General features: G+C 39.7%; 1 protein-coding gene across 1 annotated transcript in view; it reads right to left on the bottom strand.

Annotated features, from left to right (window-relative positions):
• Positions 1–18,883, bottom strand: part of LCLAT1 (lysocardiolipin acyltransferase 1) — a 93,855-nt gene that overhangs the window by 38,219 nt on the left and 36,753 nt on the right. Inside the window, exons 3-5 of the mRNA XM_083732713.1 lie at positions 16,299–16,497; positions 7,236–7,382; positions 2,268–2,384 (exon numbers count right to left, since the gene is read on the bottom strand). Coding sequence (XP_083588839.1) covers positions 2,268–2,384; positions 7,236–7,382; positions 16,299–16,497 — 463 coding nt within the window. The remainder of the gene's footprint in view (positions 1–2,267; positions 2,385–7,235; positions 7,383–16,298; positions 16,498–18,883) is intronic.

The following is an 18,883-nucleotide window of genomic DNA, read 5'->3' as shown; positions in this document are numbered from 1 at the left end:
CGGAAGTGTCTCTGGACAGCGCTGGCCCCTGGCCTCTTGAGTGAGATGGGCGCACAACCCCAGAGTCTGTCAAGACTGGCCCGTACGGGCAGGGGTACCTTTACCTTTACCTTTAAGGTTCAGTCATTTTACCGTTGCCAATGCTTAATACAAAAAAGGAGAGAGCAACACTCTTCTGAAGGTTATTACTTCAGATTCTTCCTTAGTATTTTTACGGTTCATATAACAGTGGCATTTATAATATAACAGGTAATTCATTCATACGACAGCCTGCAATACAGATTAATCAAGGTTCTTGACAAATGAAATTAATTTTTGCAAAGTTAAAAAAGCAATTAAACTTCTCATGACATTTCCCCCCTTCGCCACTGACCTATTTTTGGAGCTAAATAATGTACTTATGCCTGAAGGGAATGCATTTCAGCCTGAGGAATGGAAAACTGCCATGAGCCAAAAATTTATTCACAGAAAAGTATGAGGCATTTAAGGTTGTCATCCATGCACAAGGGAAAAACAGTCTGCGAAGATGTAGGCATGATATTAAAGACTTCACCATAACAACCTGGAAATTAACTTTCCCCGTGCTCTTAATCCTGTCAGCTTTCAGACAGGTATGAGTGATAGCAGATACCTTCAAGGGCAGCAAATGAATTTGCTGCAAAAAAACAAAGAAAAACAAAACAAAACAAAACAAAACAAAACAAAACAAAACAAAACAAACCACACACAAGGAAGTGGAGGAATTTGTTATTGTAGCACCAATGTTATTTTTTCATTTTTGTTGCAAATAACAAAGCTGCTAATGGGTTTTAATTTCAAAATGCACTAGTTTTTGCTGTTGTTGTCTGTACGCAATTAGTACCTCTAGTGAAAAGGCAATTCAAGAGGCCCACCATAAGCACAGATGTCTTCTGACAACAACACTACAAAAGCTGCTGAAGTTGATTTGTTATAGTGCAGTAGAGAGAAATCTGTGGTCATAGCCAAGCAGTCAGAATATTCCTTTATTATGCATACATTTAACTTCTCAACAAAAATAATCTTCCGGGACTTAAAATAAAAAAAGCAAAAAGACCCACTGGCTGAACAAAATGACCTGAATACATGGTCTGCCAAGTAGTTGTCTGACTAGGCCCCATTCTCAGGCCGTGTCTGCATTTTAGATCAAATCCTATTTTGTGCTCACTTGCTCCCTCCAGTATTATAATAGCATCCTATTTATTATCCCTGTCAGGTTTTGCTCACAGATTTATTGCCAGAAAAATTAACCTTTCCATGTGTTATGTAGGCTGGAATCACTTCAAAAAAAGTAGAGCCATGAATGACAAATGCATCATTTCATCATAAAGATGCTAGGACTGAATTTCACACCAGATATAAGGAAAGAGTAAGACAAGGGACACAACAACACCGATACACTCCTCCCTTTGCATCAAAGAACATACAAAGATCAGCTTTTCAGTGCCTGACTGTCGAAATTTCTCTCCTTTTTCTGAAAAACCACAAGAGTGGGCACCTATCACTAACTGAAATTCTTGCAATGTTCAGTGCAACAAAACACCCTAATTGTAGTAGTAGTTATGATTATTATGATTATTATATTTATTAATATCCCACATTTCCCCCTAACAATGAAAACACAATGTCATGCTAACCCTGAGTCTGGCATACTGTTAAAACAGACAATACATTGATCCACTGAGCTTTAACAGTTGATACAAAACAAGTTGTTAGATGACTGCTGACAAACTCATGTATTTGCAAATATAACTCTGAAACCCCACATGGAAAAGCAGCTGCTTCAGTGCTATTTTGAGTAGAAAAACTGCCCCGAGGGAGAGCATCAAGCTCCCCCTTCACCCTTCAAAATCACAGTGCTATGGTTGTTTTACATTAATAGTAATTCTTGAGGTTGGAACCTGATTACAAACATTTTCATACAATATATAGTTTGCCCCGAGACCAACCTCATCTAAGTGCTTCCCAATACCAGCATACAAAATTCACTGTATAGAATGGAAGCAATTTAATTTGCTATACTATCTATGCCTTCATTCATCAAATTATTTCATTTTTAAAGACACTAGAAATGTTGCCACTACTCAGAATATGTAATTTCTTCTTCTTTAGAATGTAGAATCCATTTTTAAAAATCTCTTTTTTTGGAGAAACCTTCTCAAAGCAATTGGTTCTCAGCTACATTCCTCACCAGATATTATTTATTTTGAGATGACAAGAAAAGAAAAGCATATCCAAAGATCCATTACCATCTCTTAGTCGTTCCACTATAAAAGTGAAGCCTGTAGTTCTTGGATGCAAGACATATTCGTATTTCTGAAGTCCATTCTTTTCAGCAAATTCATTACTGCGGGCTTTGGTGTTGTCTATAAAGAGCATGAAAAACATTGATTAAAATCAGTGTTGTGACTAAGCTTTAGAACATTTTAGCATCATAGAGCACATCAGTGGAGCAAGGGATCAAGGAGATTATAAGAGATTAATAACACCAGGAAATAATTCTTGTTTTGCTTTCTTACATAAACATCTCCCCCCCCCCCCCGTTCAGTTCTTATTATGCAGAGAGTCAGGGAAAGTTGGCTGATGCAAAGCTTTGGGTCAAAGCTAGCCCCAAGCTCATCCGTGAGCTGTAGGACTCAGCCTCAAACAACAGAACTCAGGGCAAATCCGAAGGCTTTTGCAGAATGATGCCCTAGGAACTAGAGGCAAACATTCTATCAATTTGACATCATTCCAGCTCTCCCATGGAAGGAGGGGCAAACAGGTAGAAAAACAGGAAGGTGTGGATAAAGAGTCAGACAAAAAACACACAAAAATGTGTGACCTTAGTCAGCAGCTTCCATTTCCCAAGAGACACTGGTTCCTCCAGAAGGCTTCATCAATAGTCAATCAGGCTGCAACTGGTCACCAATCAGGTGGGGCTAAGGCATTAGAATCAACAAGATCAGGAAAAAAAATCCTTCTCAGGCACTAAGATTTGACAGTATGCCAGTTGAAGCTGCTAGCAGATGGGCAATATTAGGGGCATTTAGCATTTAGCAACCAAAGGCAACAGCATTAGGAGAAAGAGCAGGTACCACACACTGTATCTTTGATCTGTGGTACACACAGGAAGTCTTCACTTTCTTGCCACATGAAGCTCCACCAGGTTCTTCCTAGGTCTAACCATTTTTGGGGGGTGGAGAGAAATCTCCTACATCCCTAACCAAATTTGATACCCTTTTGGACACATCACACTACCTTACTTTTTCCAGAGTGTACAGAGGTCATATGATGCAGGGCTTCCTTTGCGCTCGATTCAGAAGCTGCAGTTAGTGCAGAATGATGCAGCATGGCTGCTGGCAGGAGTGAGGCCTTGTCAGTAAATGACACCTGAGCCCAGAGATCCGCACAGGTTGCCAATTTGCTACCGGGCCACATTCAATAAGTTACTACAAGTTACAGCCATTAACAACCCGGCGCCATTTTGCCTACAAGATCACCATACCTCATATATGCCCATTTGACCACTTCGATTCGCAGAACTGGTGCTGTTACAGTTACCACATAAAAACTGCTCTGCATTTGTAAGAAATAAATATTTTGGTGTTGGCAGTGCCTACAATCAGGAACTCCCTGCCTATTTACTTCCGGCAAGTGCCATCTCTGTACGTTTTTCAGTCCCTGCTAAAAACACTTTTCTTACCCAAGCTTACTCAGACATGTAATATGCAGATATATATTTGAACCTTTTTAGTCTATTGTTGATTTTATGTTTTGAATAATTTACAGAGTTGTTTTATGTTTTTTACTGATAATTTTATTGTTTTATTCTCTTTGCAAACGGCGTTGAGATTTTTTTTAACAATCAAGCATTGTATACATTTTATGAAATAGTAATAAAATAAATAATGAATATTTTTATTAGCCCCTAAAAATACTTGGTTCTGCTGAGATAATGGTATAAAAGAAAAACAAAATGTACAAAATCATTAAAATCTGGGAGGAGAGTACTGAAATGCTTTTGTATCTTTAATGTTTCAAGCGTACTGAGTTTAAACTTCACAGAAATACATAGTGGTGATGGAAAATCATGACATTCCGGGGGCAAGGGGATAGGGTGAAACTTCATAATCAAAACAACCTGAACAGAATATGATATTCTTTGTCATTAGAAAGTATTCTGTTTGTGCTGTCTTCCTTACAGGAACACATTTCAGTTTACTTCCCATGTAAACCTAGCTGCTATATGCAAGAGCAAACATTTGCATTTGGTTTATTATTCATTCTATTTATGATGGAGCGCACAGAAGAAAAAAAGCCACTTGTTACCTGCTGTCACACAGCGCTACTTTGCCTGGCAACACAATCTAAGAATAATCGAACTTTGTGACTCTCAGACACATAACAGAAAAAATGTCTTTAAGTACCTAGCAACCTGACCAACTTCTGGAACTATTTCACAGCTTGATTAATTCTGGGACATCAGGACCCCCCACTTGGCATATAAACAACTATTTCAGTGCTAGAATAGGAGGCATAGAGAGAAATACTTGCAGCGAAAAAATTATTCCTATATTGCCATCCCAAACTCAGTATGTAGATGATTGCACTTCTCATCTTTCTTTTCAGGTCTTACTCTCTTCTATTATCTTTCCTCTTGTTGCTTTTATTTAATTTATCACCAAGTAATGCCATTTCTTCTGGCAAAAGTGTGTCTCCTCTATCCAATTTCTCATCTGGAACTACTGTTAAATTCCTCCCTTTCCCTTGTCAATCCAGAACTCTGCTGACAAATAATTTCTTTCTAGTTGTGCAGACCATGCCAATCTTGATGCTACTCATTTTCATTCACACCAACGCAAACTCTGTGACCCGATTTTTAAAATGCACCAGGTATATCCCCAAGACTTTTGCTCTTGTAATTTTGCCCCCAGTTCCTTGGAACACGCTTTGCTCTCTCAAGCATCTCTGCCCATTCTTTCCTGCTGCCATTCTTTTATTATCCTCTCCCATCCCTCCAGCTTGTGCTCCCTTCCCTACTGTCAAACTTACTGTAAGTTCTTTGGGGCAGCATGTTGTTAATTTTACTTATATTTCTTTGCCATGTTCACTGACAATACTACAATACTAAATCCTCAAAGGCATGAACATGTGTGTACTGGGATATCTCTGGATGAACGGGAGTATATTGGGACATCTCTGTGGTAGATTGACAAGAATTTCTGATTCCCCGTTATTTAACAATAGTAAAAAAAAGTAACTTTTCCTAAATAAGGCTGCTAAAATTGAAGAAAGCTAACTGTTCTGCTGCTGAAAGGAAATTTCTAAGTTCAGAATGTGCTCGTAAACATCACATTCTTTAATTTCATACTATACCCTATTATTATTATTATTATTATTATTATTATTATTATTACAGCTAGCTCTGGCTGGTAGATCTAGGAGTTCTAGTGAAAAACAAAGCTGTAAGTCTGTTCACCGCTTAAGAAAATATTATTTATTATTTATTACATTTCTAAACCGCCTTTGATCCAAGGATCATAGGGCAGTTTACAATATAAAAACACAAAAATGCAAAAGATAATAACATATAAAACAATACCCCCCCTCTCTCTCTCACACACACACACACACAGAGGGAGAGAGAGAGAGAGAGAGAGAGAGAGAGAGAGAGAGAGAGAGAGGGAGACAGAGAGCTTAAAAGTCCAAGCAGAATTTCTGAAAATCGGCAACCCATGTCAGCTCATTTTTTTTGCCAGAAAAATATAAAAAGAGAAAGCTCAATAACATTTGTCCAGATTTTCACTTTTTGAAATATGGCAACCCTAGTTTAATTAGCTAAAGGGCTGAGAGTACAGGAAAGTTTTTGCCTGGTGCCTAAATATATGTGTAGAAGGCACCAACCAAGCCTCCCTGGGGACAGCATTCCACAATTTTGAATTTAATGTAGTAATGTTCAGAATGTATGAATGTGACTCAGAAGCATTCAGCACTTCAAATACATTTATAAAATGCATTCCAAAAGTGCACTTTTGAGCCTCAGACCATCACCAGGAAGCGGTGACTATACCCAAAGCAATGGCATTTATTCCTCTCTGAAGGCCACTCCACATGGACAAAGTGACAAAAATCACTTTTATTTGATTTACACAAGAAGAAAGTCCAGAGACAGAATGATACAGCATCCAAATGGTCAGTGAACCTACACACTTCTGCATTTGTGCTAAACCATAAAAGGTAAAGGGTAAAGGGACCCCTGACCATTAGGTCCAGTCATGACCGCCTCTGGGGTTGTGGTGCTCATCTCGCTTTATTGGCCGAGGGAGCCGGCGTACAGCTTCCGGGTCATGTGGCCAGCATGACTAAGCCGCTTCTGGCGAACCAGAGCAGTGCACGTAAACGCTGTTTACCTTCCCGTTTACCTTACCTATTTATCTACTTACACTTTGACGTGCTTTCGAACTGCTAGGTTGGCAGGAGCAGGGACTGAGCAACGGGAGCTCACCCGGTTGCAGGGATTTGAACCACCGACCTTCTGATCGGCAAGCCCTAGGCTCTGTGGTTTAACCCACAGCACCACCCATGTCCCATGTTAAACCATAGCTTGGCCTTACTGCGACATGCAAACCAGGCCACTGTATCATTATAGACACACTGGAAGCACTGGGCTGGATGTACAGCAGGGATAAGCACGAGTGGGATTACTTGCTCCCCACTGGGAGATTGTTGTTTCAAGGCAACTAACATATAAGATTATTAAAAACAGTTAATCCACTTAAGGAACCTTTGGATGTCACTTCATTACCCAGTCGAGGTTGGGGGCTGCCATACCCACCCAACATCCAGGTCGTTGAATGGCCAACCGTACTAGTTCACACCTTAGAAATTTCTCAAATTTCTGCTACTCCCATCAATGTGGGCTGGGTGGCTATACTATCAAGTAGCAGTAAGGATGATCCACAGTTGATCTGTGCCCTAAACCACACCAAAAAAGGTTGTGGCCGTTCTGAACCCACTTCAGAATGTGTGCAGTATTTGCTCTCACGTTCCTGCCCTCTGGGTACTAGCATCACTTGTAAAAGTCTCATAAAGCATAACTTTTCAAGATAACACACCACTGAACGCATGACAGGTCAAACTTGCAATTTTAAATTGTAAACTTTTAAATGGCATAATTGTGACACATTTTTTTCTACCCTGAGAAGATTGGTGGGGAGAGAATTGAATTAAAGTACCTGTCAGATCTGTTCCTTCGGGAAAGATGAGAAGCTGCAGTGGTTCGTTAATGTCACAGAAGTAATCCAGCATATTTTCAAAATGATTTTTGTCTTCTTCCCATCTTCTATGAATAAAAATGAAGGCAGCAACCTGCATGGCCCAGCCTAGAACAATTGTGAAGAATCTTTTAAATACTGTGCTAGAAATTTCTTGCTTGTGCCTGTCCATAACTTAAGTTCTCAAATTATCAAACATAAATTTTGTAACACTGTGTTGAAAAGGATTATAGAAAGCTTAGGATTTGGAGAATTATTTAAGGGTTTAATAAATCAATTACACTTGAGGAACAAGGCATATGCCCTAGTGAACGATGGTATAACAGAACAAATAACACTAGCCCGAGGTACAAGACAAGGATGCCCCCTTTCCCCAATTTTATTTGTATTGGTCATTGAAACTCTGGTCAATGTAATTATAGAAGGTGGAAATATAAAAGGAATAAGCAATAATGGAAAAGAGAAAATAAGCTTATTTGCAGATGACACCTTGCTAACAATCTAAAATCCCCTAAAAAATATGCAGGCAATAGAGGCACATGTGACAAAAAAATGGAGAAAAAACATTGTGTTTAATTGGTCCAAATCAGAGATAATGATATTTAACTACGATGAAGATGTAAAACAAAAACTTTTGAAGGGAAAAAATAGATATAAAATTAAGAAATGTAAATCAAGTACTTGGGAATAAATATAACAAGAAATTTAGAAGATTTAGAACAAGAAAATCTTAACAAATTAAAACAGGCAAAGGGTGTTTAAGGAGATAACAGAAATCACTGGGTTAAAGCTGACCAAAAGTCCAGAGGTAGCACTGTTATCAATTTATGATGGGGTGGAAGGTTCACAGGCTATGAAGGACTTGCTCACAAATTTACTGACAGCTGCACGAGGTGTTATATCTTGGAAGTGGAAGGGTGAGGTGAATATAAAATGGAAGAATGGTATAAAGAGGTGTGAGATATAGCTATTAATGATAAATTACTGTGTGCTCTTAAGGTAAGACAGGGAATATGCAGGAGAAATGATTTTGATGAAATATGGAAGGTATTTGTAGAATTTGTATTGTTAAAATGGAAAGAGGTCAAATCATTGCAAGAGGTGTTCAAATTTGGGAGGTTGGATAGTTACAATGGAATGGTCTTGGGCACACATTTTTATTTGTTTTTATTTATTATTATTACTTTGTTAAAATAAAAATAATAAAAAGGATATTAAAATAAATAATCAAACAAACAGATAATTTTGTGTGAAAACATAACCAATTTCTTAGGGAAGACCACTTTGCATGTAATACAGTTATTATAGAAAACAGTGTATGAGCTAGCACTAAAAGATGTCAAATGCGTTAGTGAAAGGTGTTGGAAATCTGCCTGGGTCAGAGGAATGTGCCACAGCGTAGGCACCGGCAGATATTCCTTGGCGACCTCCCCGCTGCTACTCCCGGCAGATAAGCAGGCGAGGTCTCGGCGATTCTTCCCAGATGTGTGAAGAACACACCGTTTCTTCTCTCTCCCCTTTGGTCTCCCCAGGGAGGGGAAAGAAGCAGACAGAAATCTATTTACATTCTTTATTTCTGTCTCTTACATCAGTACAGAGAAACATGTCTGCACTCCACAGCAGTAAGAATAAACTCCACCCATGTACTTCCAGTACGGGTCATATGACACACACACTGAGCTAACATCCGGTGCTCAGTACAGAATGGACTGCCCCTTTGTTCCCATGGCAACAGTCACAAACATCCTGTTTGGCTTTCCAGCCACAAGCAGCTGACTGAGCTGCTATAGCCTTTGTTTGCTGCTGCATTGCTGCTTTATGGTGGGGAAAAGTAGGTGTTGTGTTATTCTTAATGATATTAAATCAGGGGTGCAAAATAACACTAAGGGACTGAGTCATGACTAACATTAAAAACATGAGCTAGAACATAACATACTTGGGACCTATTAAGAATACACAGGAAAAAATTTCTTATACTAAAGGTTTTTTTTTTAGTAGAAGTACATTTTTACAGCTTTTTAGCTCAACATCATTACTGAAACTCAAGCATCTTGCCTTCTCATTTCAATTTGCAAATTCAACTCCCTATCATTGTAAAGTGATAAGTCCTTGAAATGTACACCACTTGATCTTTCCTTTCTTTTTGCAGAATCTGACCTGTGCTGCATAAATTAATGCATTTCACATGTGAACTCAATGACCTGGTGAACAATTACCAGATTCAATATGGGGCAGAGTTGCTGCACTATTAATAGTTGTATTGAAGGGGAAATGTTGAGTGTTACAGTTTCACCAATCAACTAGTTGCAGGAGAAGCCACTACAAAAAAAGTCCTTCATTTGAAAACAAATGAGAGGTCGTCCAGATATTGTGGACTACAACTCCCATCATCCCAGACCACTGCTCTTATTGGCTGGGTCAGATAGGAAGTGTAGTCTACTGCATGTGGAGAGCACCATGTTGGCTACTCCCACACGAAAGGGTTCTCAAGCTGGAAACAACTACAAGATACCACATAATGTGTCAAAGAGACCACGTTGCACATACTATCATTTATTGTAGGGCATGCTGTACAGCCATCTCTCCTTGTAGCAATTTGGAAGAAACTCCTTTACTCCAGGCCATCAGACTATAGTTCATTATGTAGCTCCCACCAGTAGGTAATTGTGGGAAAAAATGAAAATGTGTTTTTCAGTTATACTGGGGGTGGTATCTGCTCTCTCTCTCTCTCTCTCTCTCTCTCTCTCTCTGTGTGTGTGTGTGTGTGTACACACACACACACACACAGTGGATTTTGGAATACTGTTCATCGCCTTGAGCACCACAGGAGTCAAAAGACCTATGTCTTCAGGGAAGGAAGAACTGGATTCTGTGTTCTCTAGGATTTAGTCCATGTAAAGTTCTTTTCCTGGTGTTGCAGTAATCATCCCATTAATAAATTCACTATCATGACTGAGGAAACCCTCAAATTCTAACAGAAGAATCCTACATATATTGACTCAGAAGTAAGCCAATGAGTTCTATGTTGCTTTCAGCCTAAGTCACTTGCTTCAAAAGACAACACTCTTTGTGGAGCTAAAGAAAGAAATATTTTTTTCCCTCTAGGATAGGAAAAATAAAATATTCAGGCTTGTTTCCCATAGATGATTTTTGAGAGGAAGCAGAAATTTGGCCGTTTCTAAAGCTTGCACAAAGTGCAAGACACATTTACTTCTTTTCTCCTTTATATGTGAAAGTAAATGTGAATGTCTTCAATATTGTGGGGTATATATGAGATGAAAAACATGAAAATTTAGCTATGAATTAAAGAAAATGTCACACAAGCTACAGCTTTGATATTATTTTTTAAAAATTGCAAAAGCATTCCTCTGCAATTCTACTTTATGTCCATGGACACTAGCATCTTTCATCACCAGCCATCTCTGGAAAAGCGAGTGCTTCCTTGTTTGATCCTTTCTCTACAGCCAGGATCCAACAAAACCACATGAATGAATGGAGGAAGACTTGCATGCAGGTAAGGTTCAGTTTAATCATCAGTAAGGACTGCTGCAGCAAAACAAAACCTCAGTTGAATATGCATCTATTATTTCTTTGAACTCTGCTGTGCAGTATCACCTCTAATCCAGATGCTCGTCTCATTGCTTGACATGCAACCTCAAGTCTGCCTACTTATTCTTAGTCTATAAGGCTGTTGGCATCCATCAGTCTCAGGAGATAATGGAATGTGTCTATAAGGGTGAAGTCATTACTGGCACCAAAGTGAACTCCCCAGGGTACAACCCTGGGCTGTGTGCATGGAGGTCCTGGCTGCCCAGACAACAAGACCCCCCTCTCTAGTTAATCACGTAGTACATTGGCTCCTTGCCCTCTACATTAAGTTTCTGAAGCTTGAGCTGGAAGGTATGGACATTTCAAGTGAATCGGAACATATTATTTCCTCCCCCCCACCCCTATTTTGTATAAACAAAACTTTTATAGGATGTTTAGTAAATGATTTGCTTACTTGAGTCATCTGGCACATTTGCTTAGCAGGCAAAAATATGCAAATTAGTTGTTTTTAGTGATTTTATCACACTGGCCTGAATTGTTAACCTATGGGAGACTAGATGAACACTTTTTTAACCGAACCTTTGGCCTTTGTGTTTTGATCCCTTCAAATTATTATTCTAAGGCATCACTTTTCACAAAATGTTCCCTTACAACACAGACCTTTATGAGACCAGACTTATTTAAAGCATAAAAAGCAGGATTGCAAGCTATTACAATTGTGGAGCCAGTGGGGTGTAGTGATTAAGAGCGGTAGTCTCGTAATCTGGGGAACTGGGTTCGCGTCTCCGCTCCTCCACATGCAGCTGCTGGGTGACCTTGGGCCAGTCACACTTCTTTGAAGTCTCTCAGCCCCACTCACCTCACAGAGTGTTTGTTGTGGGACAGGAAGGGAAAGGAGAATGTTAGCCACTTTGAGACTCCTTAAAGGGAGTGAAAGGCGGGATATCAAATCCAAACTCATTATTTTATTCCCCTTTCCCAGCACGAATTTAGAGCAGGGTTAATGTTCCAACTTCAATAATAATAATAATAATAATAATAATAATAATAATAATAATAATAATCTGGTATGCATCTTTCTGATGTAAACAATTCTACAAGAGTGATAACACTACAGAGAACACTTTCCAACATACACTCCCAAAGCTACCTCATAATATAAATAACTCTAAAGTAATTAAGTCTGACAGCCCTTGATGAAATTGCTGGAAGATATCACATGTCACTGTTGCTCAAACTCTCACTTAAAGAGTCCATTGCCTCCAGTCCACAAAGCAAACCACAAGCTATTTATACAGCACTTAGATAATGGAAGGCCTATGCTTAACAGAAACCTTTGACCTTACTCAAATACTATCTTTCACAAAGAAAGAGATGGCCTCCCTGTGGAGAAGCTGTGGACTTGACCCTTTCCACAATTTTATTACTGCATTATGCATAACTTGGAAAAACAGACCAAGGTCTAACCATACAATTTTCTGATGCAACTAATGCCATGTCATGGTTATTTCCACATGTGTGGTATTGCATGGAACAGCAAAAATGCAATTGAAAATTAACCTGCAAAAGTCGCTATATGAGAATTTTATTATCTTAAAAAAATTGCAAGGGAAGCAGCCATCAGGGAATAGCTAACACTGAAAGACTTCTGGAAAAGTTATCCCACCATAGCCTTCCACCTCAAACAACTCCTGGATTCTCCTGAATCTCTCAGCAGGTTTTGATACCATCAGCCATGGTTCCTCTCTGTGGTTGGGAGATGGGAGGCATAATATTATAATGATTCTGCTGCAACCTGCAGGGCTGCTTCCAGCGTGTAGCATTGAGTGACTTCTGTTCAGCCCTTTGGCAGTTGTGCTGTGGGGTTTGACGAAGTTCCATCTGGTCCCTGGTGCTATCTAGCATCTATATGAATTTGAGTGGAGTTATCACAGGATTTGGGGCTCAGTGTCATCAATGACACCCAGCGCTATTTCTCCATACCATCTGAACTAGGTGAAACTGCTTTGGTGGTAGTCCAGTGTCTGGAGGCAGCAGTGGGATGCATGAGGGCCAATAAACTGAGGTTGAATCTTGACAAGATGGTGGTGCTGCTGGTAAGTGATTCCCAGGGTTGCATTCATCCATAAGCAGCAGGTTCGGAGTCTGGAGATACTCCTAAATCCAGTGCTATCATCACTTGAGGCTCAGGTGGATTTGGTGGTGAAAAGGACCCATCAGCTGTGGCCATTCCTGCACTGGCCACAGTGAGACATGCTCTGGTAACCTCACTTGCACAGAAAGGAGCTGTGACCCACAAACCCTAATATAACTTCCCACTTTGCTGTGGAAAGAACACCAGGAGAGGAAGAGAGAGAGAGGGGGGCAGGCAAACACCAATTTAGAACTTGATTGATCTGGATCTTCCCATTCCTCATGCAGAGTCATCTAGCATCAATTGCTAACTGAGAAGGATACTGATAAAATGTTACATTTAATGTTATTGTGATTTTGTTAATGTATTTTTTTGGAAGGATTTATATCCCCAAAGATAGGATTTAATAACTGATTGACTGACTGACTGACTGACTGACTGAACGAATGAACAGCCAGTAAATAGCAAGGGTTGTATTCAATGTTCCATGTGCAGAGTTCCAGAGGTGCAATGGGACCTCTGTTTCCTCTCTTTCCCTGTGCACCCCCAAAATCTTCTCTGAAGATATCCCCAAACCTTCAGAGCTGATGATAAGAATGTGAGAAGGGGGGCTGCAAAGGATAGGAGTTAAAAAGGAAGCTCCACATGCATGCATGGAAATCCACTGCAGCAGCATTGAATACGACTCCAGGATTTTGGCAAAACAAATTGAAGTTATCATCATCAAGCCGTCCTTGCTGATATTTGCTTATTACTGGCAGAAGCTCTAATGGGTAATTTAAGTTTTAAGAATGGTAAGTAATTAAAAGAAAAAAGGCAAATGCTCTCCAAGGTACTCTTTGTTCATTCTTACAGTTATACCAGTGGTAAGTGAACTGTACCATACCATACATTCCACAAGTTAATTGGTGAAAGAGTAAAGATGGCCTAGCAATAAATGGGTATGATTAAACTGGTGAAAAATTTGTTTGAGAAGTGAAAGCTTGTTAGAGCCTATACGTTTAACAGAACAAAACTGAAGATTGGTATGCACAATGCAACCAGTACCTTAATAGTTTCTGATGATATCAGCTGAGAAATCAAAGTAATAGTAGAATAGTGAGTGAAAGCAATAAATACAATCAGAACTTTAACTAGAGGAGGGTGGCCAGTTAACTTAATTTTTACAAGTGTACACATAAAACAAAGTATATTTTTGTGAACTAGTGAAGTGAACAGCTTTTGCTAAATGAACATCCTGCTTGTGGGCTTCCCATAATAGGCACCTGGCTGGCCACTATGAGGAACAGAAGGCTGGACTAGATAGGTCTTTGGAGCTGATCCAGGAGGGCTGCTCTTGTGTGCTTAGAAAGTTTCAACACAGGCTACATGCGTAGCCCCTTACAAAATTGGTATGTGTACCACACTATCTATTATCAACACACTAGGATATATTGTATACAGTGGTACCTCGGGTTAAGTACTTAATTCATTCCGGAGGTCCGTTCTTAACCTGAAACTGTTCTTAACCTGAAGCACCACTTTAGCTAATGGGGCCTCCTGCTGCCGCTGTGCTGCCGGAGCATGATTTCTGCTCTCATCCTGAAGCAAAGTTCTTAACCCGAGGTACTATTTCTGGGTTAGCGGAGTCTGTAACCTGAAGCGTATGTAACCTGAAGCATATGTAACCCGAGGTACCACTGTATAAGATAAAGAGAATACAAACAATGCCTTGAGACTTCTCATGTTGATTGAGGCTGACAGTGCCACGGCTACATTTGAAGAGTTTCTGTTTATTTTCTGCCCCTTCTAAATGCACAAGGAAAGGGAAGGGAAGAACTACTTCACAGGCCAGTTGTGACGTGATGAACTTGGCCTAATAAACCTTAGTTTATTATGGCACACATCAGTTTCAGAGATTCTATTGTGGTTTGTTTAAAAGGGAGAGGAGCGCTCCAGGCCCAAAATGCATTGTTGGCTTTAAAGGTGATGGTTCGTTACAACTGAATGGGCTCTTTGTTGTTTCCTTTCTGTCACTTACATTCCATCAAAATAACACAGCTGTGAACAGCAGAATCTTCAGTACTGAGTAGGTAAGAATAAATGTTCTTAATAAGTTTTTAAACCAAGAATAAAAAACGATAGTGTTATCAATGACTACCACTCATGATAGCTATATGCTGCCTCCAGGCAGGCAGAGAAGGAGCATGCCCCAGAATAATGGTTGTGGGAGAGGGCTACTACCCATTGGTCTTGCTTACAAGTTTCTTAAAAGGCATCATGGGAAACAGGATGCTAAAAAATAAGCAGCCTTTGGTCTGATCCAACTGAGCGCTTCTTATGCCTCCTCTTTTCCAGGCTAAACATACCTAGCTCCTTCAACTGTTCCTCATACAGCTTGGTTTCCAGACCCTTGATCATCTTGGTTGCCCTCCTCTGCAAATGTTCCAGCTTGTCAATATCCTTCTTAAATTTTGGCGCCCAGAACTAGACACTACTCCAGGTGGGTCTCACCAAGACAGAATACAGCAGTACTATTACTTCCCTTGATAAGGACACTAAACTTCTGTTGATGCAGCCTAGAAAAACATTAGCCTTTTTTGCTGCTGCATCACACTGTTGATTCATGTTAAGCTTGTGGTCCACCAAGAGACCCTCTCACATGTACTACTGGTAATCCATGTGTCCCTCATCGTATATTTGTGCAGCTGTTCTTCCTGCCAAAGTATAGAACCTTATATTTGTCCCTACTGAAATTTATTTTGTTAGTCTGGGCCCTGTCTACTTGTATGTTGAAGGTCATCAAGCCGACCAACAAATCCACCTAACAGTTACCTCATCCAGACCACATTTTACCAGCTTCTCTGCAAGACTAGAATGGGAGACTGTCAATAGCCTTACTGAAATCAAGATACACTATGTCCACAGCATTCCCTGATCCACCAAACTTGTATGTCTATCAGAAAAAGAAATGGGATTTGTCTTCTAAGAGTTTGACTACTGTGCAATAAAACAAGACAGCACAAACAAATATGCATCTAATTTGAAGAGAGTAATATTTTAAGACACATTTTGAAAACAAATTATTTTAGACTATGTGAATTGGAAAGCAGTTTACATGCTTAATAGACAGAAGGTTTTAGATATCATTTTGGAATTTTTCTCTTTCTGCTTGGCTCCACAGATCCCTTAAGACAGCTAACAATAATGCGGAAAAATAATAAACAGAACAATGAAACCCATCATTATAAAAACAGCAGAGCTGAAATCAAATATTCTGAACTACCATATAAGGTAGCAAATATTACAACAACATATAAAGCTAAACGAAAAAGAAAGTTTTTATCATGTTGGTGACCTACCAAATCCTGGAATGCCTTTGAGGCTAGATTTGAGACATATTTTTTCAAGTCTGAGGTAGCTATATCTCAGCAGGCAGTTCCATAGGAACATCCAGTCCATTCGAGTTCGGTGGTTCATGATAATGACACTTCTTTCTCCGGGGATGAATCCATCACCTGTTATAACCACTTTTGCTCCAAATACAATCTCCAGTAAGGCCTAAGAGAAATAATTTGATTTTATATTAACTTTGAAAACATGCAAATATCTGAGCACAAATAATTTACAATGATATAAATCAAGACATTATCTTGCACCAAAGGTTTATAGTAGCCAGTGCATATTTCTAAGATGTACCTAGTTTTTAAAAAGTATTTAGCACAATGGTTTGGGGAAAGCATTTGAGGAGCAGCATACAGTTCAACTGTACAGTACCAATGGGACTATTACAGAGCACCCACTGCAGGGAAAAAATGTCAAATAACCACATAATTCAGAAGAACCATTATAGTTATGGTGAAAGCAGCAGAAAATAGACACATTAATTCAAGGCAGTCATATTTATCTCCCCAAACAATGAACACCTTCACCCTTCCATGCATGAAGCAAGATTTGCCTGTGCTGTGGGATTTCCTGCCTGATAGCATCTACCCTTTGGATTACTTCTTCCGGGAAGCTTCATACCACACCAATCTCTTTATGCCTTTCTCTGAAACTGCTCTTTCTGTCCATAGACTGGTCAGGTTGTGGTTTGCTGCACAGCAGAATCGTTTAACTCAGGGATGGGAAACCATTTTGGCTCCATGGGCTGAATGATACGCCTCACAGGACAACCCACCTGTCAATCACCTGACTTCCCTATTATGTCAGCTGCAGGGTGCTTTGTAGTCCCAAAGTCAGGACTTCAAAGCACCTTGCAAGGTCAGTGCTTCCCTCCATTTCAGCAGGAGTTTCCATACAGCCCCCTTTCTGAATCAGGAAGGTGCTGCATGGAATCCAGCCAAACCAAGCAGGATTTATCAGCTGACAAGCATGGAGGTCAAATCCTGCTGCTTCAGCTGTGCTGCTCTCCTGTTTCTTGCTCGGAACAGGAATGCAGCCAACGCAGGATTTAACCGTAGCTTCACATCCATCAGATGATGTCATGAGTGACATTAGCAGAAGGGTGGAAGTGACTTTAGGAAAATGGCTTTGTGGGTCAAATTGAGAACAGGCCAATATTGGCTTGTAAGTCAGAAGTTCGCTACCCCTGACATAATTTATCTGTATTGTTATAATTTGTATGAGATGTCTTTTTTATATAAAAAAAGTTGCACATCAACTTGAATTGTTATTAGAAAAGACATTTTAAAATAACTACGCGTGAATAGTATTTACACTATTTGAACAGTTACGGTTATCCAGCTTCAAATTATAGAGGAAATAACTTTCTTCCTGCCTAACTGATCACAGAGTTGCTTCAAGAATAAAGTAATGGACATGCAATCTTGAGCCTTTCAGAGAAAGGTTGGGATACAAAGATTATGGTTAAAAACAACCAATTGCAATGCCAGAAAAGGTGACGAAGGCACCCAGACCTACAATAGAATCAAAACACCAATTTTCTTCCCTGAACTACCCAAAGGGAAAAGTGAAGCCTTCTAACCCAAAATAAACCTTGACGTTTGGAATATAAAACAGCATTAGAATTAGAAAAGATGAAGGAACAAGGAAATAAGACAGACAATGTCTCATCTAATCAACAGAGATGTCACTTACCTCTGTGAAGGGCTTTTAGTTCCCTGTGTGAAATGAACTATATAAAGAGCATAAAGCATTAATGGATGACTCAGCTAACTGCAGTACTGGCATGTTATTATTGATCAAGGTTAAAAATGAACCATTATAAAAGCATAGCAAACTCTGCACCACAATTCGGACTGACCATCTATCGAGGTGGGAGAGAGATCGTTTTGCTCATTAACATGTTGCTTACAACTATTAACACACGGTGGTAGCTGGTGCCTCCAACAAGTGTGTGCGCTGCAAGTGTTCCCCAGTCCAACTTCATCCATCAAAACCATTCCTACTTTCTCAACCTCAGTTTTGCCCATGGAAGTCTTCCCTATCAGTAATAATAGATAACTGGAGTCCCCACGCTCAGAAGTAGTATATCTCCAAAGAGGAAAACAGTGGGTACTGTGGCCCTCATGCCCCATCTGAAAGCTTTCTAAATGCATCGTGGGGTCATCATGGTGCAACAGATGGACTAGGACTGAGGAGACACAGATTCAAATCCCCAGTCTACCACTCTTTCTCAATCCAACCTACCCCAAGGGTTGTTATCCTAATAAAATGAAGAGGGTGAAGAGCCACACACACCCCTGAGCTTCTTGCAGTACATAAATGTAGTGAGTTAAATAAACAAACAAACAAATAAATGCTGTGCCATTATATAGGTAAGATTGCTGGACTCTATGGCTTAAATTTTAAAATAAGGCACCTTAAGGAATTTCACAGAAGGAAAGTTTTCCATCCTACGTGAAGCCACTTTTGTCCTCCAATGGTTGGATCACAAGGGGTACAGGAAGTGGATCAGATACGTAGGGTACAGGAGGCATTTTTT

Source organism: Podarcis gaigeae, assembly GCF_964106915.1.
Source record: "Podarcis gaigeae genome assembly, chromosome: 3".
Taxonomy (NCBI): domain Eukaryota; kingdom Metazoa; phylum Chordata; class Lepidosauria; order Squamata; family Lacertidae; genus Podarcis; species Podarcis gaigeae.
The sequence above is the reverse complement of the archived record's forward strand: the minus strand, read 5'-3'. Positions and strand labels throughout refer to the sequence as shown.